The following is a 26,262-nucleotide window of genomic DNA, read 5'->3' on the forward strand; positions in this document are numbered from 1 at the left end:
TCTTTCAGCTGATTCCTTACAAATCCTTGTGAGATCTTGTCTAGTGAGCTGAGGTGACAAGTGTTTTCTCTGTGATGAACTCGGTCACACTGGTCTGTTGTTTTCGGTTTAACCGAATTCCTTCGGTGCAACCGAAGCATAAAACTCGGTGCCACCGATTTCACTACAGGGAAGACATTTTGCCACTTGTTCGTGCATTACTTTTGAACTAGCTCCACTCAATGAATCTTGTCCTCTATCAGCATCACATTTAACTTCCTGCTTTGTTCTGTGACTCAAGGACCAAACCCATCGTGACAAATATCCAGAAGAACCCTTCTTGAAAATTGATGTCAAAGAGGGAGAGAGAGATCACATCAAAGCTTAATCATATCTATAAGGGGAAAGAATACTCAAGGGAAGAGAGAGTAATCATCAAGAACCCCAGATGCTTGATGTTCAAGAGGAGAGAAGTCGCATGTCTTTAAGAGGGGAAAGACATGTTCATATTTGTTTGTTTGCATTACCTCTGTTTATTTTCTTTAAGCTCTGATTTTCTGTTCCCTATCTTTTCCCAGTATCCCATGCTAGATTCAGGGGGAGCAAGACATCTAAGGGAAGGAAATCCTTGAATTCGTTGCACATCTTTATCTTTGAGGACATGTCTATATTCAATGTGGTACTCAGTACTCACTCTCTAAATGTCATCCCAGTCTTGGTACTCTTGTGATTTTTTTTTGTTTGCTCTGGCTAGTAGGTGCATTTGTGTTATCTAACCTTGTTTACGCAGGTTCATTCCATCCTAAGCCAATTCAAGACCACAAGGTAAGTATATGCATCACAGTCATGTGTATGAGGGATTCTTGCTGATGTACATACTGTTTGCAAGAAGGAGTCATGAGCATGAAGGTACATTTCCCACATTCACATCTTTTGCTCTGATGCATATAGCCAAGATACATGTAACACATTGCCTACTCTGTCATGCTTATGCATTCACTTGCTCCTATATTCCATATTCACATAATTGCATACATGTAGGGGGAGCCTATGCATGTTACATGTCTTTCCAAAGCTTTACTTGTTATTCTCTATATCTTTATCTAAAGCTTTGATGTACGTTGTCATCAATTACCAAAAAGGGGGAGATTGAAATCGCAAGTGCTTCCTGGGTGATTTTGGTAATTAATGTCAACATATCTCTTGTTGGACTAACACTTTTACCTAGTATGTTTCAGATAAGTTCAACAATGAAGTGGCATGGACTAGAGGATGTGGAACCCCTTTGAATGCTAAGGACAAAAGGATTGGCTCAAGCTCAAAGCACAAGACTCTACATTTTCTGTTTTAGTGATCCAAGATCACATTGAGTCTAAAGGAAAAGCCAATACTATCAAGAGGGGATGAGGTGTTGCTTAATGGCTTGCTTGCTCAAAGTGCTTAGTGATATGCTCCGAAACCCTCAACTACCTTCTCACATCCAAATATGACCTAAACCAAAAGTCCAACTCGGTCCCACCGATTCTTTCTATCCGGCGCCACCGAGTTCAGATGTCATAGCCACTGCCACAAACCCTAGGCAAATCGGTCTCACCGATAGGGATCTCGGTCTCACCGAGAAGGGATTGTAATCTCTCTGTGTATGTCCATTACCAAAATCGGTTTCACCGAGTTTGCGTAATCGGTCCTACCGAGATTACAATGCAAACTCTCTGTTCCTCTTCGTAACATTTCGGTCCAACCGAGATGAGCGAATCGGCCCCACCGAGTTTGCCTAACCAACTCTCTAGTTAGCTTATTACCAAAATCGGTCCCACCGAGTTTGTGTAATTGGTCTCACCGAGATTACGTTATACCCTAACCCTAACCATATCAGTCCTACCGAGTTGCATGTCGGTCCCAACGAAAACCCTAATGGTCACATTATTTTCTAAATCGGTCTGACCGAGTTTGACAATTCAGTCCCACCGAGATTAGCAAGTTGTGTGTAACGGTTAGATTTTGTGTGGAGGCTATATATACCCCTCCACCCACTCTTCATTCGTGGAGAGAGCCATCAGAACGTGCCTACACTTCCAGCATACATTTTCTGAGAGAGAACCACCTACTCATGTGTTGAGACCAAGATATTCCATTCCTACCATATGAATCTTGATCTCTAGCCTTCCCCAAGTTGCTTTCCACTCAAATCTTCTTTCCACCAAATCCAAATCCTGTGAGAGAGAGTTGAGTGTTGGGGAGACTATCATTTGAAGCACAAGGGCAAGGAGTTCATCACCAACACATCATTTGTTACTTCTTGGAGAGTGGTGTCTCATAGATTGGCTAGGTGTCACTTGAGAGCCTCCGACAAGATTGTGGAGTTGAACCAAGGGGTTTGTAAAGGCAAGGAGATCGCCTACTTCGTGAAGATCTACCCTACTGAGGCAAGTCCTTCGTGGGCGACGGCCATGGTGGGATAGACAAGGTTGCTTCTTCGTGGACCCTTCGTGGGTGGAGCCTTCCGTGGACTCGCGCAGCCGTTACCCTTCGTGGGTTGAAGTCTCCATCAACGTGGATGTACGATAGCACCACCTATCGAAACCACAACAAAAACATCCGTGTCTCCAATTGCGTTTGCACACTCCAATCCCATCCCTTTACATTTTTGCAAGTTACATGTTTTACTTTCCGCTGCTCATATACTCTTTGCATTCTTGCTTGATATGTATTGTGATTGTTAAACTTGTGCCAAAACTCCACTTCAACTTAAAGAAATTAAAAACTGCAACTTTTCTCACTTAGTGTCTAATCACCCCCCTCTAGACACCTCTTCTCGATCCTTCCAAGTATCCACATGCATTTCTACACCAAAGAGATAACAGCTACCATGTCTTGTATCGGGAACACTGCTAAGAGCCCTTATTTGTCCATCTATGGTACATAACAGAACACCTGCATGACTGGCAATAGCGCTAAATATTAATAGTGCATGTTCAAAATGCTGAGATAAGCACATACTTTACAGAGTGTCTTCTTAACCTTTTTTGCACACATCACAAAACTACAAGATTGCAATGTATGTCTAGTCAGAGTCAGAGTTACCAGATTTGCTCAAACCATTGTCGAACTCTGATCTAGATTGATCGATCTAGATTGGGATTCGAATTCGTTTGATTCATTCCAGATTTGCTGTCTGATTCGCGACCCAAGGGCGAACCGACATGTGTGTCCTTCATGTCCTCATAGTTGCTGCTTGGCAGTGCTACCTCCGTCACCCTTAATTTCAAGCAAGACGGGAATAGAGTTCAACCAGTAGCACCGTCAAGGAGCAGCCTGGACGTGTCGCTGGAAGGAGATGGAAGAGAGCTGCAGCCAGCACGGAGCAGCGTGCACACGGGGCTGAGAAGGCATGGGAGCAGGCAGAAGAAGAAGCTTCGTAAGGAGGATTTTCAGAGCCTGATTGACCAGTTGAGAAACAGATTAGGGCTCTGGCGAACTGGATTCCTCTACCAGAGCGGTCATTTAATTTTAGTCCAAGCAGTGTTATCAGCCATCCCAATCTTTCACTTAATGTCCCTTGACCATCCACCATGGGTGTTCAAGGCCATTGACAAAATCCGCAGAGCATTCCTTTGGAAAGGTACTAATGTGGTAAAAGGCGGCCACTGCTTGGTGAGTTCAAATCAAGTTTGTCGTCCGAAGGAGAGCGGAGGACTAGGCATTCTGGACCTAAAGATCATGAGCTCCGTGCTCCGGTTGCGTTGGGCTTGGAAGGCACGTACATCAAATAATCGTGTGTGGAGCATCTTGATAAACCCTTTGGAAAATCATGAAAGGCGTCTACTCGATGCTGCTGCTCGTGTTGAGTCACGTAATGGGAATGGATGTTTCTTTTGGACCGATAGATGGATCAATGGCGCAGCAGTATAAGATATCACGCCGGAAGTTTTCAGTTCTGTGCCTCCAGCCGCCAGGGAGAGAAGAACAGTAGCCAAAGCAATGGTCAGTGCAGTCAGGATTATAAGGACATAAAGGGGAAAATAAATATTCGTATTTTCCATCAGGTTTTAACCTTATGGGAGGTGATTTCTGAAGTTCAGATTATACAAGGTGCTGAAGACAAAGGTCATGGAATCCTAAAGGTACCTCTCTTGAAACAGGCTTTCGCCCGCTTTATATATAAATCAACAACCACAACAAGTACACGGCTGAATGATACAAGATGGTGAGGTAAACCTCATACAATGCCGATCCCAAGATAAACGAATCCCACAGAACGCAAGCGACTATGCTACCGAAAGAGTACACTGGAAGAGCATAAAACAACGCCACACAAAGCCCTAAACACCTAAGTTCCACGACAACGCCCAGGAGGGAGAACGGCGCAAAGTGTCACCGCCGTCGAGTCCAGAAGGGACAAGGGTCTTCACCAGGAACTCTGATACGGAGAGGAGTACCACAACGACATCTTCGGGAAGAGAACGGCGCCCGCGAGCGTCGCCGTCGTTGTTGACAAAGCGCGGAGCTTTCGTTCGGCAACTCCCCTGTGCCCCCACCAGGTCTTCGGGACAAGTGCGGCGAGATCAGATCTCCAGGTCCGGATCGGGGCGACGCCACTGCCAAAGATAAGGAGCGTGCCCGGGCCACCACCGCTATACCTCCTGCCATCCACACGACCAAGAGGAAAAGCCACCACCACCAACATGGTGCTCGCCGGAGAGCCAACCATGCGGACCACCCTCCGGAGCCGCCGCCCCGGCATCCATGTCCGAGCCACCACCCATCATCCACATCATGGTGCACCAACCACAGAACGGAGGAAGAGTAAAAGGCGTCTCCTTTCACTCCTAACCCGGCATCCGTCACGAAGTTTGGGTTGATGCCTCCACGGTAGGCGGCTTCCACACGACCACACCTCCCAGCCAGTCCCGATGGACCGGGAAGGGGGGGGGGGGGACACAACCCCGTGACTACCAACGGCCGTCGCCGAGCACTCTCGCATGACGCCATGCCCGTGATCAACAACGCCGATATGCCGACAGATAGGGGCGACTGGACCACCACCGCATCCGCGAGGGGAGAGACCACCCACGGATACACCCGGATCAAGCCCACCATCACCTACTCGGAGCGAGAGCTCCAACCGTCTCGGGCCCCAAACCGATCCGCCCGAGCACGAGCCTCAAGTCCGGCCATCTCCGCAACGCACACAACCGCGTCGCTGACCAAGACCCGGGAGAAGGGATGGGCTACCACCACCCACACCCCTCCACTAAGCAGCACCCGCCGCTGCAGACGCCTCGCCGGCTAGTGCACCACCCAGGCCGCTTGTAGCCACCCGAGCCCGACGGATCGAGCACCCACGAGCAGGCACCACCACATCGGAGTCCTCACTACTCCGGAACACAACAGCAAAGGCCAACCCGCGCCGCCGCGGCCCTCGTCGGGAGAGGCGGCCGCCTTGCGGATCTGGCCGCCCTGCAGATCTGGCCCAAGCCACACCACCGACACAGCCACCTCTGCACGCGCCTCCACCCACCATGCCGCCCGAGACCCAGCCTCGGCACCGGCGCCCAGGCACGAAGGAGCTCCGCCGCGCCAACTCCTGCATGCGAAGGGACGCGAAATCCTCACCGCCGCCGGCTCCGGTCGAGCTTTGCCCGGGCCGAGCCCCTTGGCGGCAGCGAGGGAGGGGGGAGGAAGGGTGGGAGGGCTGGTGGCGGAGGATTTAGGGTTTCCCCCCGGCCGCTCCGCGCGCGCGGGGGGAGGGGGGGGTTCGACGCATGAGGAGTTGGGGAGGAGCGGGTGGATCCCTAGCACCTCCGGTTCATCGGGCTTTTTCTGTGTTGCTTACTCCGCAAATCTGTTTATAAAGCACACTTCGCTGCATCTGTCATGTGTAGTACTGCCTGCACCATTTGGAAGGCTTGGGCTCCTCTAAAATGCAAACTCTTTCTCTGGCTGGTCGTTAGGGGGCGTGCCTGGACAGCGAACCGTCTCGCTAAGCGTGGTTTGCCTCACAATGCTGCATGCTGTTTCTACAAACTGCGCAAGAATCCGCTCATCATCTCTTCATGGGTTCCAGTGTAGTGACCATCATTTGGAGTTCAGTGCTTTTTTGGGCAAATCTGAGCAAGGTCATCCCTCAAAATGCTCCTGAATTCCGGGATTGGTGGCAAGAGGCCAGAAATAGAGTCCATGAATCCAAGAGGAATTCCTTGAACGCCATGGTACCATTAATTATCTGGAGCATATGGAGGGAAAATGAGAGCTAACACTATGACCATGCAATTCTCCCAAGTTCTTCGAATTTGTTAAATATGTTGAAGTTGGTTAATTTAAGCATTACAATGGAAGGGTAAAAAGACAGGCCTGGCGCAGTGTGAAGTAATCCCTACTTGTGCCAAGGAGTCCCGGGTTCGACGTGGACTCTCTGCATTGCACTGTGCATGGGGAAGAGGCTTGCCTCGTATAATCCTCCCCAGACCCCACCTGGTGTGGGAGCTTCTAACACAGGGTCTGTCCTTTAATGGAAGGGTACATGATGCGTATGAATAACAGGCAATACACTATAACAAGCTTCGCCTATCAGTAAGCACCAATCAATGCTTAGCAGTTTCACTACTTTGGTGGAAGATCCTATGATAACAAAATATTCTGACGTTCAGATTACTCCCCACCTTTTAGCCTATATAAGTTTAAAATTCCCACTTCCTAGGTAGCCTCCATTTAAATGGTTTTAACAATCAAGGAGACTGTTTCACACAGAATAAAATGGCACCATACATATGGATGTCCAACCTTGTGAACAGAACAAAAAGTCACATTATTATGAAGAATTGATGATCTGCCGAGGATTCATGTGCATGTTAAGATGTTACCTTACGTTGAGAGGCTACGGTAGCCCTATATAATGCTGTTGTGCCAGGATAAACAGCTAAGACTTGCCGACCCTGTCCAAAATCCTGAGCACTAGACGGATCTCCTTTCTTTGGAAATGGAATAATATATGACATAGGCAACTTGTATTTCCTGTACACATGGTTGGGATGGAACAGCATCAGTTTATGGGCCGCAGACATTAAGGATAAGGCAAATTAGCCCAGAGTGTACCAATAAAACTTTTTATTGCAAGGATATAGATTTTTTTAAAGGAAAGTCAATAAAACAGCTGTGGTCTCACTGAAATTCATACAAATAAAAAAGAACAAGATGTAGAAATAGTACAATATGACAACTGATGTGGAATTGAGAGATTTAATGATCGGATGGACCTTTAAGAAATAAGGGGAAAGCAAATTTGTAGATACAAGGGTGGGTGCATAAATTTTGAGAATATTTGAAGATGCACAAGTAGGTAAGCTCTAAAGTCTAGCAAGAATCTACTATTGGATGTAAAAAGTCCAGACCGACAAATAATTCAACTGAACTAACTAAGAATTTGATGAAGCATATCACAGCGCTGGATATCTTTTTTTCTCGAGTACGCAGGAGACCTGTGCATTATTACATTGAGAAGGAAAAGAAGGGGTAAGAACCCTTACAAGGCACACACCCGGCCACCTACAAGCCTTATCTCAGGGATCTGTCTAACTGAAGTTCAGAACTGACGAGAAATTCAAAAACCAAATTCAAAGTAGTGGATTTTGGACGACAAAAGCTTAGGGTTTCAGGCGCTCAGATACACATATTATGCCAGCAAGACAATCAGCAGTCCAGTATTTGTTGTGCGCCACTAGCCACATGAAAAACGGCGTTTGCACGGCTCGCAGGTCTTCCAGATGCGAACCCAAGGTTCAAAAAGGGTAGCTCCCTGGAAAAAAACCTCTATAGACTGACTTGGCCGAATAATGTCCACAGGCTAAGAGTTTCCAGTCCTCTACTCCTGGTTTCAGTACTGTCTCTGACAAAAGATCCCAAAGCTCCATATGTTTGGCTAGCTCATTGCTGACTATGCCTGATATAAACTACTGACTATGTCCGATAAAAAACTACTCCTCCGTTCACAATATAAGATGTTTCGGATATTTCAATATGGACTACATACGGACTGAAATGAGTGAACAAACACACTAAAATGTGTCTATATACATCCGAATCATAAAAAAGTTAGAACATCTTATAATAGTGAACCGAGGGAGTACTAGCTAGTTCATTGCTGTCAAATAGTCCAAAAGGGCCCGGTGTATTCATCTACTAGTAATCAATTCACAAATACCATTTGCAGCTTCTTCAGAGTTAGCCCTGCATATCAAATACGCAAACAGCATCGCCGAATTTAAGGTGTCCTCAACTACATCTATTTCTTATAGTTTCTTATGGGTCTCATCTACTCCCGAAGCTGGCTTCCGGCATATCATTAGGGGGAAATTTTCATTACACACTAGTAGGGAAAATAATATCAGAAGAAAATTAATTTCAAGAAAAAGTAATACTTATGTGGCAAAAAGGCAAAGCATCACTTGATCTGCTCACCACAAATGAAGGTACCTCAAAACATCGAAACTCGTCAACATTTTTTATCTGAGTAAATTACACAGGACCACACCTAATCCGGATGTGCTCAGGCAAAACCACAGTTCCTTTTCTTTTCTTTTCACATAACCGTACTAACCCAGCCTTTTGCCTCTCTGATCACCAAATCTTAGCAGTATGGCCCGCATGTTCAGTGAACATCTGGCAAAAGGGTGCCATTCCTCTGTTTTGGTTGCTGTGTTGCCTAATATCCAAAAGGCTGTGGTTATGTGGAAAGGGATAAAAAAATGTGGTTCCCTATTAACACCGCCTCAAAAACTGGAGTTCTATTACATTTGTTCTCTTTTGGTTGCTGTGGAATGCATCATTGATGAACACTCGAAGCCCCCCCCCCCCCCGGTCCCCCGCGTCCCTCTCGGAGGCAACACAGGGGAACCCTAGCCACGCCGCCGGCCCTCATCCACCCTCCCCTCCCCCTCGCCGTGCCGAGGACCACCGCCGGGCATAGCCCGGTCAGTGCCGGCGGCGGCGGGGCTTCTCCCCTGGCGCGGCTCTCCCTTCTTCCTCGCGGCGGTGCAGTCGCTCCCGGTGGGCTTGGTGACGCGGCACTTCGAAGTTCCGGCGGCGGCTCGCTTTGCGGCGGGGTGGAGGGCATGTCCCCGTCTGGTGGTGCCACCTACACAGCGACTGCGGCCTGGGGCTCTTGACCCCAGATTGGATCTGGGTGGTCTCCGGCCTAGCCGTGGCTGCCTGTCAGGCGTAGTGGCGGCGAGTCTCGCGGCCTGTGGGCACCGTGGAGGTGCCGGCGGCGGCGTGTGCTCGGCCTGGTGGTGGCGGCGGCCGTGCACGAGAGTTGGATTCCTTCGAACAGATCTGGGTGAAAACTTGCTTTTGGTACTGCCAAGGCTGGCAGTGGTGGCGCTATCTGCGTCGTTCCCTTCTTGAAGGCATCTCCGTGGAGAAGTTCAAGGCCACTCTCTACTACCTACAGGGGAAACCCTAGATCAGATGATCGGATGATGGCGGCGCTCTGGTGTCGTTCCCCCCTTGGGGGCGTCATTCTTGGAGGTACACACGTGATCGAGGGACCAGAGGACGGATTCTTTGGTGGAGCGGTGCTTCATCTCACACATTGATGGCGGCGGATCTCGGCGACATGGAGCTGTGGAGACTCGGCGTCCGATGCGCGGAGATGGACTCGCGCAGGAGGAGTGTGTTGTCTGGCGTCATGGTGGCGTCGATGGCAGAGAGGCATGGCAAAGTCGGTGCATTTGTTTCTACTCTGAAGATGGATTGATGGAAGATGGCGGCGACGACACAGAGTGCGTCGGACCAGCTTGTGCCCCAAACCCGGTATGTGGCTTGGTTGGGGCCTCTGGCTTTAGATGTTAGGCATTTGTGCGATGTCTGTTTGGTATTAGGCTCGGACTATCGGCACCCCTTCATCAGGTGGATAGGAGTAGCGACAGTTGTTGCTAGGATGGTGGCTTCAGACTACCTCATGTACTACTTTGTAAGGTCTTTGTGAATAATTAATAAAATGGCTGCATGCATCGCGCAAATGCAGAGGCCGGGGGTAATCCTCCTTTTCAAAAAAAAGTAAAAAAATAAAAAAATAAATGTACCACAAGGAAAGAATAGTGCATGTGAAGGGAGCAGGGACACACAGTGAAAATAAAAGTTGTGCAACCAAAATCAAAATTCAATGGTCTCTGTAGATGCATAGCTGCCAAGGAGACAGCATTCAAGCTACCAGCAGAAGGGCAACACAGAAGCTAGCGTGTCCTCAACATGTGCCCTCATATTGAAAAACAGTCAAATATCCAAAATTTAAGATGTACTCCCTCCGTCCCAACATAAGTGTCACTGATTTAGTAAAGTTATACTAAATCAGCGACACTTATTTTGGGACGGATGGAGTATATGTGTAGCTGCTAGGAAATGATCCACGATATGGCTGTTTAGACGGCAGAAAGAGAAGCCTAGAGGTGAAAAGTGCATGATTTAAGAGTCAGAGAGCGCTACATATTCGGACAGGGATAACAATTGACAAGGGTCAAGTACACTCATGGCTTGTTTGGTTCATAGCTTAAAAGTGCCTAACTTTTTTTTCTTAACTGGCCTAACTTGTGGTGAAGAACAGCTCCACACATCAAAACAAAATTGGCCCTTTATTAGTCAAATATTTGCTTAACTCGCCTAACTAAGGTACACGGAATATTAATTCACGGATTAGCAGTGTTCTGAGGACATTTCAGAATAGATCAAGAATAACATTTTTCGCCCGTACACTACAAAGAAATCACAAAGGGAATATATTTTTGTGACATAAACCTCTCAAACTTTTGGGCGCTCTCTTCATCATCACCAGGCTCCTCATCCAATACTTCAAATCTGCAAATTCATTAAGAGTGAATGAGTACTACTTCCCTGAATAGTATAGGCTAACCTGCTATAAATTGTATTTCATATAATGACCATGGCAATTGCATTTGTACTTATGCAGAAGTTGATAGTCTACCTGGTAAAGAAATATCGCACGTAAACAATACTCTCTCAGCGACGCGCCACATCGGAACCCGGGTGTGGTGGAAAATGGGCAAGGGCCGGGCCGGCACCCCCCAAGTGGCGCGCCGTATCTTGATCCGGATACGGTGGCAAGTGAGCGAGGATCGGGTCGTCGCATCCTTAGTGGCGCGCTACATCGGCGCCCGAATGTAGTGGAAAATGAGCAAGGGTCTTCGCATTTGACTCGACGAGTGCGAAGGGTAAGGAAGCTAGCCGAGCCTAGGAGGATTCGCTTAGGTAGCTGGAACGTAGGGTCTCTGACAGGGAAGCTTCGGGAGCTAGTTGATGCAGCAGTGAGGAGAGGTGTTGATATCATGTGCGTCCAAGAAACCAAATGGAGAGGACAGAAAGCGAAGGAGGTGGAGGATACCGGCTTCAAGCTGTGGTACACGGGGACGGCTGCAAACAGAAATGGCGTAGGCATCTTGATCAACAAGAGCCTCAAGTATGGAGTGGTAGACGTCAGGAGACGTGGGGACCGGATTATCCTGGTCAAGCTGGTAGCTGAGGACTTGGTTCTCAATGTTATCAGCGCATATGCCCCGCAAGTAGGCCACAATGAGAACACCAAGAGGGAGTTCTGGGAAGGCTTGGAAGACATGGTTAGGAGTATACCGATTGGTGAGAAGCTCTTCATAGGAGGAGACCTCAATGGTCACGTGGGTACATCTAACACAGGTTTTGAAGGGGCGCATGGGGGCTTTGGCTATGGCATCAGGAATCAAGAAGGAGAAGATGTCTTAAGCTTTGCTCTAGCCTACAACATGACTGTAGCTAACACCCTCTTTAGAAAGAGAGAATCACATCTGGTGACTTTTAGTAGTGGCCAACACTCTAGCCAGATTGATTTCATCCTCTCGAGAAGAGAAGATAGGCGTGCGTGCTTAGACTGTAAGGTGTTACCTGGGGAGAGTGTTGTACCCCAGCATAAGCTGGTGGTTGCTGACTTCCGCTTTCGGATTCGTGTCCAGCGGGATAAGCGTGCCAAGGTCGCTAGAACGAAGTGGTGGAAGCTCAAGGGGGAGGTAGCTCAGGTGTTCAAGGAGAGGGTATTTAAGGAGGGCCCTTGGGAGGAAGGAGGGGATGCGGACAATGTGTGGATGAAGATGGCGACTTGCATTCGTAAGGTGGCCTCGGAGGAGTTTGGAGTGTCCAGGGGAAGGAGAAGCGAAGATAAGGATACCTGGTGGTGGAATGATGATGTCCAGAAGGCGCTTAAAGAGAAGAAAGATTGCTTCAGACGCCTATACCTGGATAGGAGTGCAGACAACATAGAGAAGTACAAGATGGCGAAGAAGGCCGCAAAGCGAGCTGTTGGTGAAGCAAGGGGTCGGGCATATGAGGACCTCTACCAACGGTTAGGCACGAAGGAAGGTGAAAGGGACATCTATAAGATGGCTAAGATCCGGGAGAGGAAGACGAGGGATATTGGCCAAGTCAAATGCATCAAGGACGGAGCAGGCCAACTCTTGGTGAAGGACGAAGAGATTAAGCATAGATGGCGGGAGTACTTCGACAAGCTGTTCAATGGGGAGAATGAGAGTTCTACCATTGAACTGAATGACTCCTTTGATGAGACCAGCATGCGTTTTGTGCGGCGCATCCAGAAGTCTGAGGTGAAGGAGGCTTTAAAAAGGATGAAGGGAGGCAAGGCGATGGGCCCTGATTGTATCCCCATTGAGGTGTGGAAAGGTCTCGGGGACATAGCGATAGTATGGCTAACCAAGCTTTTCAACCTCATTTTTCGGGCAAACAAGATGCCAGAAGAATGGAGACGGAGTATGTTAGTACCAATATTCAAGAACAAGGGGGATGTTCAGAGTTGTACTAATTACCGTGGAATTAAGCTGATGAGCCATACAATGAAGCTATGGGAGAGAGTCATTGAGCACCGCTTAAGAAGAATGACAAGCGTGACCAAAAATCAGTTTGGTTTCATGCCTGAGAGGTCGACCATGGAAGCCATTTTCTTGGTACGACAACTTATGGAGAGATATAGGGAGCATAAGAAGGACTTGCATATGGTGTTCATTGACTTGGAGAAGGCCTATGATAAGATACCGCGGAATGTCATGTGGTGGGCCTTGGAGAAACACAAAGTCCCAGCAAAGTACATTACCCTCATCAAGGACATGTACAATAATGTTGTGACAAGTGTTCGAACAAGTGATGTCGACACCGATGACTTCCCGATTAAGATAGGACTGCATCAGGGGTCAGCTTTGAGCCCTTATCTTTTTGCATTGGTGATGGATGAGGTCACAAGGGGTATACAAGGAGATATCCCATGGTGTATGCTCTTTGCAGATGATGTGGTGCTAGTTGACGATAGTCGGACGGGGGTAAATAGGAAGTTAGAGTTATGGAGACAAACCTTGGAATCGAAAGGGTTTAGGCTTAGTAGAACTAAAACCGAGTACATGATGTGCGGTTTCAGTACTACTAGCTGTGAGGAGGAGGAGGTTAGCCTTGATGGCCAAGTGGTACCTCGGAAGGACACCTTTCGGTATTTGGGGTCAATGTTGCAGGAGGATGGGGGTATTGATGAAGATGTGAACCATCGAATCAAAGCCGGATGGATGAAGTGTCGCCAAGCTTCTGGCATTCTCTGTGACAAGAGAGTGCCACAAAAGCTAAAAGGCAAGTTCTACAGGACGGCGGTTCGACCCGCAATGTTGTATGGCGCGGAGTGTTGGCCGACTAAAAGGCGACATGTTCAACAGTTAGGTGTGGCGGAGATGCGTATGTTGAGATGGATGTGTGGCCACACGAGGAAGGATCGAGTCCGGAATGATGATATACGAGATAGAGTTGGGGTAGCACCAATTGAGGAGAAGCTTGTCCAACATCGTTTGAGATGGTTTGGGCATATTCAGCGCAGGCCTCCAGAAGCTCCAGTGCATAGCGGACGGCTAAAGCGTGCGGAGAATGTCAAGAGAGGGCGGGGTCGATCGATTTTGACATGGGAGGAGTCCGTTAAGAGAGACCTGAAGGATTGGAGTATCGACAAAGAGCTAGCTATGGACAGGGGTGCGTGGAAGCTTGCTATCCATGTGCCAGAGCCATGAGTTGGTTGCAAGATCTTATGGGTTTCACCTCTAGCCTACCCCAACTTGTTTGGGACTAAAGGCTTTGTTGTTGTTGTTGTTTAAACAATACTCTCAAACCCAAGTTCATTCCCCGATGAAACGCCATGAGCCAGCTCATGACTCTCATGCCCTCAACTGTGGTGTGCTCGCGCTGCTGCGCCCTCTTTCCCCAAAGATTTTTTAGCTGGTGGTCGCCGGCTTGAGCCGGCTCGCTGTGGTGTGATCGCGCCATTCCAGCATCGTATGCTTTCCCATGCTTCTTATTGTACGCGGATGACAGTGGTTCTTCTGCAACCTGACGGCAGGCATGTGCCTTGCCTCCAAGGAGATCCTCGTGCTCTTCGGCGATACTTCTGGGTTAGGTACCAATTATGAAAAGAGCGCCACCGCTGCCATCAATTACAGCAACGACGAGAAGACACCGATCAGCTTGCAATTTGGTTGCCAGTTCCCAATCACTTACCTAGGGATCCCCCTGACCATGAGCAAGCCGTCTAGCAACCAGATGCAATGCCTCGTCGACCAGATCGCCAACAGACCGCCTTCCTGGAAGGCGAAGCTTATGTCCAACACAGGGAGGGTCGCCATGGTCAACTCGATGCTTACCTCCTGTTAGAATAAATCCGAGGCACATAGTTGACCTACCGAGGACCAAGCAAACCAAGCAATTAGACGAGCACGGCATCGAGATTTGTTAACGAGGTTCACCGTCATGGCTACATCCCCGGGGACTGACTACGGGCGCTCCTCCCCGTGACACCGTCACAATACCGCACACCAGCCATCCGGGTGCCGGCACACGCCGCCGGCTCGCCCTGCGTACCTGTGCTATTATGTTGGCTTAGGTTACATCGTGTGTCTACCCCCTCATATATAAGAGGCCTAGATACAAGTGTCCTATTAGGACACGACTCCGTAATTCTATCTACACACCATACAACTCAAAGTCCAACTGTAACCTACCTTGTACACTAATATTCGACACAACTCTAACAAACTCCACCTTGGCGAATATTCTCCATCATCTTGGATTCATCGATGCGTTGAACCTCCATGTGCATTGAACTTGAGATACGCCATGAGCACCGCTGCTACTCCCAAACTCCATGTGCCTCCACCTGCAAATTTAGTCCCTTCTCGTCTTCTTCACAGTCAACACTCGAGCAAAATTAAGTTCCTCGTTACTCTAGTTTGTGATCCCAACTTCCGGGGTATCCGTTCGACACCATCACACACCGATCACTGATCTGCATGAAAGTGAACAACTCACCTATTGGACACCACATATAAGAGTTACCTGAACTCAACATCACCACTCTTTCTTGGCCGCCTGTCTGAAACTTGAAGAAATTTCACCGTCACCCTGAGTCAAAATCGCAGTTGTCTCATCCTTTTTTCCGGATAGTCTCTTACATGCCCCACAGCTATAGCACTCTGCCTCCTTCTGTATTTGTCATCCGCACATTGCCATATGCACCAAACACCACAGAATATACAGCCATGTACTCTCAGCTTTTGACAATTTCAGACTTTCCGCCACTTTCTCAGATTCCCTGTGGTCCACTCATTCATCAGACATGTCAAACTCGATAGATCTAGTCACCAACTTGAATCTGGTACTCGCCAACACTGCTTCAGCACCCTCCGCACACTTTGTCTGACCACATGTCTGACCACGAGTGCCTTGGCCTGTCACTGCCCGTGCTTACCGCACGCCTCGCCGCTCCGCGTCGACCTCTGCTGTCCTGGCCGATTCTCCCAAGGTCGCGAACCCACACCACTCAACCCTCACTACAGAGAACCACTGATCATCACCGACCGATGCCGAGTATCACGTCTTCATCAGACCACTGGTACCCAGTCTGAACCACGTGTCTCTCGCTTTCCCGCTAAAATAGGCTGCGATTCTCCGAATTCTTACGTCGTAGCCCCTCCATCAGCTTAGAGTGAAGTCTTCCGCTAGACTCCAGCTCCAACTGCAACATGACTCCATGTAGCTGGCCATGCTACCCCGCACCCTATCGACTTCAAGCTCTCATGTGTACACTGCCTTAAATCAACTCCGCGGCATAGTCTTGTCGAAGCCACACAAGCCCTCAGGCATGCACCACGTGTTTCCACGCCCCAGAAGGTGGCCACCATCAGCATCACGCTCGTATGCCATAGACGCTGAAATCACCGCCATCTTCTGCTTTGACCGACATCCACGTCGATGCGCCAGACTGTCCAGGTCGTCCGCCTTATATGTCTGACCCCAACCGAACTTGTCCAACTGCAACCGCGCTTCACCCTGCGTCGTGTCCGCCCTGCACATCTCCATGCCCCTGTGTATGCATGATCCTGCCACGACACGCTCCAGACTCCTACACCTGTTGCCATCCTCGTCACATACTCTCTTAACCCCCTTGGCAATGTTGACAGAAAAACCTTCCGTGCAAACATGATTCCTTGCAAAATTATTTTCCTTATCCATCGCTAGCACTAGTCCATGTGCCCCTAGCAGCCAAGACAAGCTATTTCATCTTCCAACTGCTCCTGGACACCAAGCACGTTCGTTTGCATGTGCCGCAAGGCACTTAGGCCTTTCTTTCTTTTTTACCAACAAATCTCATGTAGCTTAGCCAGCCTCATCGACTCTGAAGATCACCGCAACCCCGTGCGCTTTAGTCGGCCTGTGTCCACCATGCCACTTCGGCCTAGTCGCTTGGGCCACCACCTGCGTTAGCGCCCGCACATGGGCCTTGCACCACCTGCGTTAGCGCCCGCACATGGGCCTTGCCGTTGCACGCGCCAGGGCACCAGCCCTGCCCTTGATCGATCCATCCGCCGCCGCCACAGGTTTCTGCGTCCTGCACGCTATCGGATCGCATCTGCCGCACGTGATCTGATCTTGCCGAGTCTCTAGCCTATTTTCGATTGCTTCCGTGGACAAGACGACCGCTGCCTGTTTCTCGTCGACGGGCGTCACCCTGTGACAACTTCTGCAGCCACGACTTCTAAACAACCTAGCTCATGATACCACTTGTTAGAATAAATCCGAGGCGCATAGTTGATCTACCAAGGACCAAGCAATCACATGAGCACGGCACTGAGATTTGTTAACGAGGTTCACTGTCATGGCTACATCCCCTAGGACTAACTACGGGCGCTCCTCCCCGTGACACCGTCACAATACCGCACACCGGCCACCTGGGCGCCGGCACACACCGAGCGGCTCCCCCTGCGTACCTATGCTATTATGTTGACTTAGGTTACATCGTGTGTCTACCCCCTCATATATGAGGCCTAGGATACAAGTGTTCTATTAGGACACTCCGTAATCCTATCTACACACCATACAGCTCAGAGTCCAACTGTAACCTACCTTGTACACTAATACTCGACACAACTTTAACACCTCCATCCATGGCACCTCATAAGAATTTCATTTGAGCCGTGGACAAAATTCAACAAGGTTTCTTGTGGGAGGTTTGGGACTACCAATGGCGGCAACTGGAGCCATGATTGTACAAGTCGGAGCCTTGGCGGGCTGGATATTCCAAACCTGGAGTGCACATGGTTGTGGTTCAGGTTGAGATGGCTCCTGCTGAGAAGCACTAATCCCAGTGGGCCTTGGTTCAACCTCGATCTCCAATTCAGCAATGCAGATAAAAGTCTCTTCTTTTGCCTCCACCCTGATGCAGGTGGGGAACGGCACCACTATGCCTTCGGGGAAGACCGCTTGCTCGAAATTGCCCCCGGAGGTGTACGAGCTGATGGGCAAGCACACCCGGAAGAAGAGGACGGTGGCGGAGGGCCTCACCAGACACACCTGGGTGCAGGACATCCGTGGCAACCTCTCAGTTGTTGCGCTCCTGCAATTTCTCAAGCTCTGGCTTGCTGTTAGCAAACTTCAACTCGCCGATGAGTCTCGCTTAATTTGAGGTGGAGCTTGAGCGGTTGTTACTCCGCCCCCTCCTGCTACCCTGGTTCCTTCCTTGGCGCCTCGTGTTCTGGTTCTTGGAAGCTAAACTGGAGATCTTGGAAGCTAAACTGGAGGTCGTGGGCGCCACACGAGGTTATTTGTAACCTTTGGGTAGCGGAATGGGAGTTTGCACAAAGGAGTTTGTCGAGGGATTAGGCGTGGGAAATAGACTTTTACTCCCATTGCTTGTTTGGTCCCCATGGGTAGAAATCGGTGGGAATTGGCACCCTCAACTCCCATTTCCTTTCCTACTTAAACTTCCAATCTCTCTAAACAATCAGTGGATTTTTAGTCTCTTTACACCTCAACTGCCATTCCCCATCTCTAACTCCCACGAACCAAACACGCTCAAACATGTTGTGAGTTCTTTTTCTGGCTCGCCACCATGGACCGTTGCTGGACTGCTGAAAGACTAGCAAGCCGGAACTTACCACATGAGCGCCTACCTCCCTCCTTCGCGATCAGCATTAGGAAACAATGCAAACGCCTGCTTGTTGATTGTCCTTTTCACAGCAAGTTTGGTTTGAGACGTCGTCTTGACTTTGGGCTCAGGGGAACCCATCATGGACTGGTGGCATTTCTCTCACCACCGCACGCCAAAGCCATTGCGCAAGGGTTTTGCCTCCATAACGCTGCTCACTTGCTGGTTGATATGGAAGCAACGCAACGAGTGCATTTTTGAGCATGCCAGGCCAAGCACCTCCTCTGTGGTGGCCAGGATCAAAGAGAAAGTGAGGCTTTAGGCAAAAGCTGGGGCCAATGGCCTTAGGGAATTGTTGTTAGGTGTTAGAAGTATAATTGTGTAGATATAAGGAGATAAGAGTAGAATAATTTAAACATGCTACGACTTGTCTTCTACTACAAGTCTCATCCCACATTGTACTCTACAAGGGTCAATTATTTCCACATTTGGAAACTGGGATATCCCATGAGTGTGTTCTAGTGTTGTTCCAGGGATTGTTTGGTTTCAGACTAAGGTTGCCTCAAGTTGTCACACCTAAGGTTAGACAAGTTTAACCAACTTAGGTGGGTGTTTGGTTCATGCCACACCTTAGGCTGTTAGGCATGGTGTTTTTTGCCACACTAGGGCCCCACATCCCATACTCATAGTGTCGCAAGATTCCCTTAAGCTTGCCGACCTGTGGCTCCAACTTTATTCAACTAACCTTAGGCAAGTTTGAAAAAAATGTGTGGCTGTTAGAGTATGTAATGGGCCTAATAGGCCCATTAGTCTTAGGGTTAATTAGAGATAAGGGTCGCTTGCTTAGGGGTCGAGTAAGCCTTGTTTGGGAGTCAAGTAAACCTCTCTATATAAAGAGAGGAGATGTATCAATCTAATCAAGCAAGAATTAAGAAGGAAATCCCTTCCCTCTTGCCCGGCCGTGGGCAGAAAGGCCCCGGTCGGCCCTCTCGCGCCCTCCTTCTAGCAGCACCATAACAATTTGGTATCAGGTAGCTCAGTTCCGATCATGTCTTCGCCGCCGTCCACCCCGTCGCTTCCGCTGCCGACCGTCACCACCGCGCCGCTAGCCATCTACACCGCTCCACTGCCCTCCCCGTCCGCGCCGCTGGTCGCATCCTCCGGCGCCGCCACCGCCCAGATGCCGGCGCCCTCCACCGCACCACCGGACGCCGCCTACACCCCGGAGGAGATCACCGGGGTCCTCAACGACCTCATCACAGCCGTCCAGGGGATCAGTCTGTACCTGGCCAGCCCCTGCCGCCGGCCGCCGCCACCGGGCCGCCGGCCCTGCCGTGGTACTCGCCGCATCCAGGGGCCTCCGCGGCGTTCGCTGGGACGCTGCAGCTGTCGCCGCCGCCCCACAGTGGCCGCAGTGGCCAGCGCCAACTCCCGCCGCGCCTCCAGCGCCCATCGCCGCCCCCGCGCCGCTGTGGCTGCCATGGCAGCCGCCGCACCAGGCGGCCTTCGCCGCGCTCGCCGGGCCACTGCAGCAGCCGCTGCAGCAGCCATCCATCGCCACCACCGCCCAGCCCTGGCTGCAGTGGCAGCCGTCGCTCCTGGCGGCCTCCACCGCGCCCGGCGCTCCGCCGCAGCAGCCGCTGCAGCTGCAGCAGCCACCGTCGGTCAGCTCCGGTCCCGCATCGACTGCACCGGCAGGAGTCCCGCTTCACCAAGTCCAATCCCCGCCGTCGCCGTCACCGTTTTCATCTTGGATCGCTACTCGCCACGTGTCGGCGGCGGTGAGGATGCAGGCTGCTGCGCGCGGCCTCCTAGCGCGTCGGCGTGTGCGGGAGATGCGTGGTCTGCAACTGCCGCTCCTCCAAGTTGCCCTTCGCTACGCAAAGGACCTCGATCTCATCCGCTGCGTCGGGGATCTTGGGCATGCGGTTTCCCCTACGGGCGGCGGGCATGCTGTTTTCCCCGCGGGCAGCGACCTCAAAGTCTGCGACATCGGCGATTAGGGGGGCGCACCCCTCCTCGTCATTCTCCATCGCAAGCCCTCCACTCTTCCCTGTGCGGTGCAAACCAACACCCGTCCGGCAGGGAGAAGGCATGGTGTCACCGACAGCAGCGCACCGCGTAGCAGCACTGCATTCCGCCACCGGCCGCCGCGAGGGCACCTCTGCTGGTCACTCTTGGGACCACTTCCAGGTGGTCATACACATGCACTCCATTTGTCCAAGTGGTGTCCATGGGATCAAGGTGGCTGTACACGTGCACGTCCGACGTGCGGATGGTGTCCACTTTTTGTTAAGGGGTCCAAAATAAAGCGTCCCAGCCCATTTCAGGTTGAGAATAATCAAACAAGCTGAGATGTAAAAGGCTTGTTTTTAGGTGTTTGGTTTGTGTTGCGTCGAGTCATGGTTATAAATTGGTTAGGCTGCAGCTCGAGGACAAGCTGCATGTCCAGATGGGGTGTAGTGTTAGAGTACGTAATGGGCCTAATAGGCCCATTAGTCTTAGGGTTAATTAGAGAGATAAGGGTCGCTTGCTTAGGGGTCAAGTAAGCCTTGCTTGGGAGTCAAGTAAACCTCTCTATATAAAGAGAGGAGATGTATCGATCTAATCAAGCAAGAATTAAGAAGGAAATCCCTTCCCTCTTGCCCGGCCGTGGGCAGAAAGGTCCCCGGCCGGCCCTCTCGCGCCCTCCTTCTAGCAGCACCATAACAGTGGCTAAGTGTGGCATTGTTAGACTTAGAACCAAACAGCCCCTTAGACTCTTGTTTGTATTTTTGTCACCCAGTAGGCTTGCTTGTTGCACTCCTCTACATTTTCAATAAAATGAAGTGTGTTTTCAGCAAAAATGGAGTACTTATCAGCAAGAATTTTATGCTATTTTTAGAGCTTTAAGAACTTAGAAAGTCTATTTATTGTGGAAACAATTCATCGTTTACACTAACCATCAATCCTTTAAGCATTTTAGAAATCAAAAGCACTTGGTTGCATGCTAGCAAGATGGGCAGCATATCTTGAGAGGCTTAACTATCTCACTGTGCATAAATCGGGAGCAACCAATCGAGTAGCCGATGCTTTGAGTCGTCCATGCATGTCTCGTGACTTCTTTTGAGGCTGAACTTCCAGGCATGGACCAAATAAAGAAGTTGCATGGGGAAACAAATGTGGACCAAGTCAGCAATTCTTTGCCTGTGTATCCATCTATCCATTGAGAAGTGTTCTCCATTTCCGACCTCGGAAACTACCGCCATAGAAAAAAAGCTCGCACAGATTGAGCAACATGAATGAGGAAGGCCGACCATAGTTTGCAGAGGTCTGTTTTTTGTAACAAGAGACTTATCATACCGAGAGCCCAACCCAGGTACTAAAGAATAGAGATACCAAAACCTCCAAGCTCAAGAGGGCGACAGGACCTAGTCCAAGCGACCAGACAACATCCTTCCTCTCCATAGAAAACCTCGTCGTATATTGTCAATAGCTTTAATGGCCCCAATCAAATAATCCAAGGCACACGTCGATCATACAAGGACAAGCAATCACACAAACACAAAGGTTTATTAACGAGGTTCACTGGCATGGCTACATCCTCAGGGCATGACTATGGACGCTCCTCCCCATGTGCTAAATCATCATAGTACAGTCGGCAACAAGCCCAACAAGCCCAATAGGACCATCAGACAGCATCTCCAACCACCCGCCACGGTCGGTTCGACCGCCCCTGCCACGGGTGTCCGGACCATCCCCTCATGGTCTCTTGCCTAGCCTACCAGTTTATGTCTAGTCTATTTGGCCACCCTGTGGTGCCTTTATATATTAGGCCTAGGATACAGAATGGCCACAAGTTCAGAATTATGCAAAGCAGACACCGGTTTAGTTCTGAGAGGTGTGTCTGTTCCAAACTTCCAATAACAATTCTGTTTTTGTACCTGAGTACACCTTGCTGTAAAGTGTAATTAAGAACAGTACGAGGAGTAGTAGTTAATTGCACTAGTAGGTCCTTTCACTTGAGATCATTTTCGTAACTGGTCACAACTGTTGAAGTGTATATGTGGATTGCCTAGCCCTTTCCACCCTTTCCATCAGTTCGGACTTTTGGTTGCGTTGGCTAGTGCATGAAGCTTAGCATGGTATCAGAGCTAAGGTCTTGAGTTCAAGTCCTGGCTTTCGCAATTTATTTAAAAATTGCTGCTGCCCCCCCTTTGTCCATGTATGAGCCTCTTGAGCCATACCTCCGAGTCTATCCACATGTTAACTTTCCGCGTCACATGTGAGAGGGGGTGTTGAAGTGTATATGTGGATTGCCTAGCCCTTTCCATCAGTTCGGACTTTTGGTTGCGTTAGCTAGTGCATGAAGCTTAGCAACAACTTCAGAAACCAAGCAGGTTTAGCAGAGCAGGCTATCAAAGTGTGTATTTTACATCGTATTCTGGACAATGCATCAACTACTCTGTTTGTTCCCCTGTTTGTATTCAATTGTGGAATCGTGCCCCAGTAATTTAAAACCTTCAACTTATTATTTATTGGTGTTTTGTCTACCTCGGTATTTTAAAAAGTAAAAAGGTTCACGGCATCAGGACTCCTCTTCAAGTAACAGTAACTAAAAAGACAGCCCCAACAACAATTAACTAGTACTCCCTCCGTCCCAAAATAAGTGTCTCAGTTGAGACACTTATTTTCGGACAGAGGGAGTATTACCTAACACTCACTCAATTCAACATAAGCTATTTCCTCCATACCAGCTATTATATCACAAAAAATAATTTGCCGAATAGACAGGAAGAAATAAAACATATACATACTCTTTTGTTTCCTTATCGAAATGTATAACCTTCACCACAAACCACTCGTCTTTTTCATCATCCGATTTTACCCTAGCTGCAACCTGAAACGACAGAGCACAAGTGTCCGACATTAAATAACTACACAAATATGTGAAGAACTAACGTGAACAATAAATGAAGAGCTAAGTTCTCAAACTCAAGCATAATCATCCACCACAATTACAAGCACTGAAAAACTAGGCGCGCGCTTAAGATTAATGCCTAGCGCTTAACATGCGCCTAATTGTGCTTAAGCTCCACTCCGCTTTGGTCAGAAAAAGGCAAGGCGGAAGCAAAACACTCACTCAGCGCCTAGCTCTTAAAAAACCTTGAGTAGAAGTACTCATTAAAAGATTTTTCTAGGGAGTTGTATTAACATGTCCAACAAAAAACAGAGTATGGTTAAATAATTCATATAGATGTTGTCTGTTCAACGGTTTGGTGACTGACTGATGTAATATCACCAACATATACCAAATCTTCCATGGACCTTGGTATGAGAGTGCAGCTTCTAACTGTTTTATTCAATAACTCCCATTTGAAGTATTTCTTTGCAATCTCTAATGATCAACCTGCTATATGAATGTGTATGTAAAAGTATGTGCTATACTATGGTGAATTAAATAACTTTAGTATTTTACGACACAACAATGTCACAAATTTACAACCTAAACATACCAACAAGAGCGAACAGTAATGCTCCGTTTGTCACTTCATGTTCTCTTAAGCATGCTAATAAACTTTGATTTACCACACCATGAAGCTACCGTTGCTGAGTAATGTACGTCCATTTTTACAGAAAAATTGAAACCATTATTTGTTTGACTAACTGGATCTAATACACTAGTATTTCATTTGCTAAAGTCCATATTCTGCACTGCTAGAAACCTGGTTGCATAATGGACAGTATTGCATGAAGCCATTGTACCAAGCAATCCGTGTCGAACAGAAACCCATCACAGCCGTTTCACCGTATTGCTTTTCTACAAACAGGTTATGTTTTTATAATACAGTGGGCTTAAGGAATACAATTGCTAGAATATGATCCAAGTTCAAGAATTGTGCAGTCCAATAACTTCAGTCCAGCAAAATACAATCAAGTATAAGTAGGAAAGCAATCTCAGTACAAGCCTGGGCCACATAAGCCATTGTATGGAATAAGAAAAACTATCTGGGAATCGCAGACCTATGGCTATTTTCCAGTTGAAATAGTCTTCTTTGTCAATCCAAATTTTCGTCAATCAAATGTTTTTTTTATTGTCTTCCTGGACAGTAAGAAATATATTTACATTTAAGGCTATCGATGGCCCAGAACAAGAGGTGCAACACAAAATCCTAGCAAGGATGAGCGGTCAGCACTTTTTAACTCATACACATGCATAGTGTCTGGTGAATCCATCACTTATTATTGAACAAGCGAACCATGATATTACTACAACCAAAATTAAATTTGGTGCACTTTATTTAGACTAAAGACACTGAAAACATATGCACCTTAATTATTTGATAATATGATCATATGTGGGTGAAAATCTGTTAGACAAGCACATAAGTAAGCATACATAGTTTTAAACAAAACAATCAAAGTTAACAAGGTATCATGGTATTATAGATTAATGCTATAACTTGCACGTTTGTCCCTCATGTCTATCTAGAGATCCACGATTATAACAGCAATGATTAAAGCAACAGAAAACTGAGAAATAAATAAAGGAAGTCCATTGTCCAGAAGACCAGAATTAGAACTGATTGTGTTTCTTTGTATCATAGCTATTATGTCCGTGTAGGTAAACAAGAAGAAAATACAAAGGCACATATGCTTTGGATACCGTGTTTGTAGGCAACCCGCTTAAGCAAACTGATTTCATCCCGATTTTGACGTAAACTCTATTTGCACAACGTAACCAATCCATGGATTACTAAAATCAGTTTTGCATGTACGCATAATTCTGCGTTTTTGGAGAATTGACAAATAGTCGTTTTTTTGCAAAAACTGGCTTCCTGGCTGAGGTGACGACGACGACGACGACGACGTTGTCCAGCAGCCTGGCTTCGGCAGGAAGGACGCCATGCAGCAGTCGCAGGCGCAGATGGAGGCCATGAGGCGGGATTCACATCGGCCATGGTCGGCTAGGGTGGCTTCAGAACTGCGGTCATCAAGGTGCACCGCAGCACCGAGCGTCTCTGTCCAGGTGGTGAACGACGACGTCAAGGCTTCCAACGTGTTGCTCGACGTGGCCATGGGCGCCAAGGCTCTAAGACTTGGCTCTGCGCATGCTGGGTTCTCAGCGGTCGTCCGCCTACCGCATGTTGTGCTGGGCTTCGGCGTGCTCACCAAGAAGAGGGACATCGACGCGTACAGCCTCAGCGTGCTGCTCCTCAAGCTTCTCACCAGCACGCAACCCTTCCACGACGTCCGCCGTGGCGCCGATAATCAAGGCCGGCTCCTGTGACGGCGAGGTGATGTAGGCTCATCGACCAGACCTATGCCCTTTGGTGACCACAACATCAACGCTGCAGCTCATGGAACAGGAGATCAAGTACGTGCATCAAAGCTTCTAAAAAGAAGACGATGTATAGAATAGGAGGCCGAATATGAGCTTCAAAGAACAGAAGGCCAAGTACGAGCTCATGGAACAGGAGGCCGAGTACGAGCTCGGGAACAGGAGGCCGAGCACGAGCTCGGGAACAGGAGGCCGAGCATGAGCTCGGGGAACAGGAGGCCGAGTAGGAGCTCGTGGACCATATTTGAAGTTTTTAAGCCCAAACAAAGCACTCTACAAACCACTTTTTTTTTTGAACGGTCACCGGGGGGGAGAGCTTCCCCACCTGAATATATTACCACTCAAAGTAGGTTCGAGGATTACAACAGAGAAAAGTTACAACATCAGCCTTTTAGGAAGTAGCTGAGGATAAGAAGTGAAGCCATTGCTTAGCGAATAAATTGTCTTCCTTCTTTTTGAACCG

The 26,262-nt window shown here is 48.7% G+C and overlaps 1 protein-coding gene across 6 annotated transcripts in view; it reads right to left on the minus strand.

Annotated features, from left to right (window-relative positions):
• LOC123110955 (SAGA-associated factor 29 homolog A) overlaps positions 1 to 26,262 on the minus strand; it is a 63,862-nt gene that overhangs the window by 11,234 nt on the left and 26,366 nt on the right. For 3 of the 6 annotated variants that reach the window (XM_044531613.1, XM_044531611.1, XM_044531610.1), the window contains exons 5-7: positions 23,275 to 23,357; positions 10,771 to 10,830; positions 6,843 to 6,993 (exon numbers count right to left, since the gene is read on the minus strand). In XM_044531613.1, the coding sequence (XP_044387548.1) occupies positions 6,843 to 6,993; positions 10,771 to 10,830; positions 23,275 to 23,357 (294 nt within the window). Of the gene's footprint in view, positions 1 to 2,815; positions 2,914 to 6,842; positions 6,994 to 10,770; positions 10,831 to 23,274; positions 23,358 to 26,262 lie in introns of those variants that run through there. The other 3 variants (XM_044531614.1, XM_044531612.1, XM_044531615.1) reach the window with 2 other exon arrangements.

Source organism: Triticum aestivum, chromosome 5B, assembly GCF_018294505.1.
Source record: "Triticum aestivum cultivar Chinese Spring chromosome 5B, IWGSC CS RefSeq v2.1, whole genome shotgun sequence".
NCBI classification, from domain to species: domain Eukaryota; kingdom Viridiplantae; phylum Streptophyta; class Magnoliopsida; order Poales; family Poaceae; genus Triticum; species Triticum aestivum.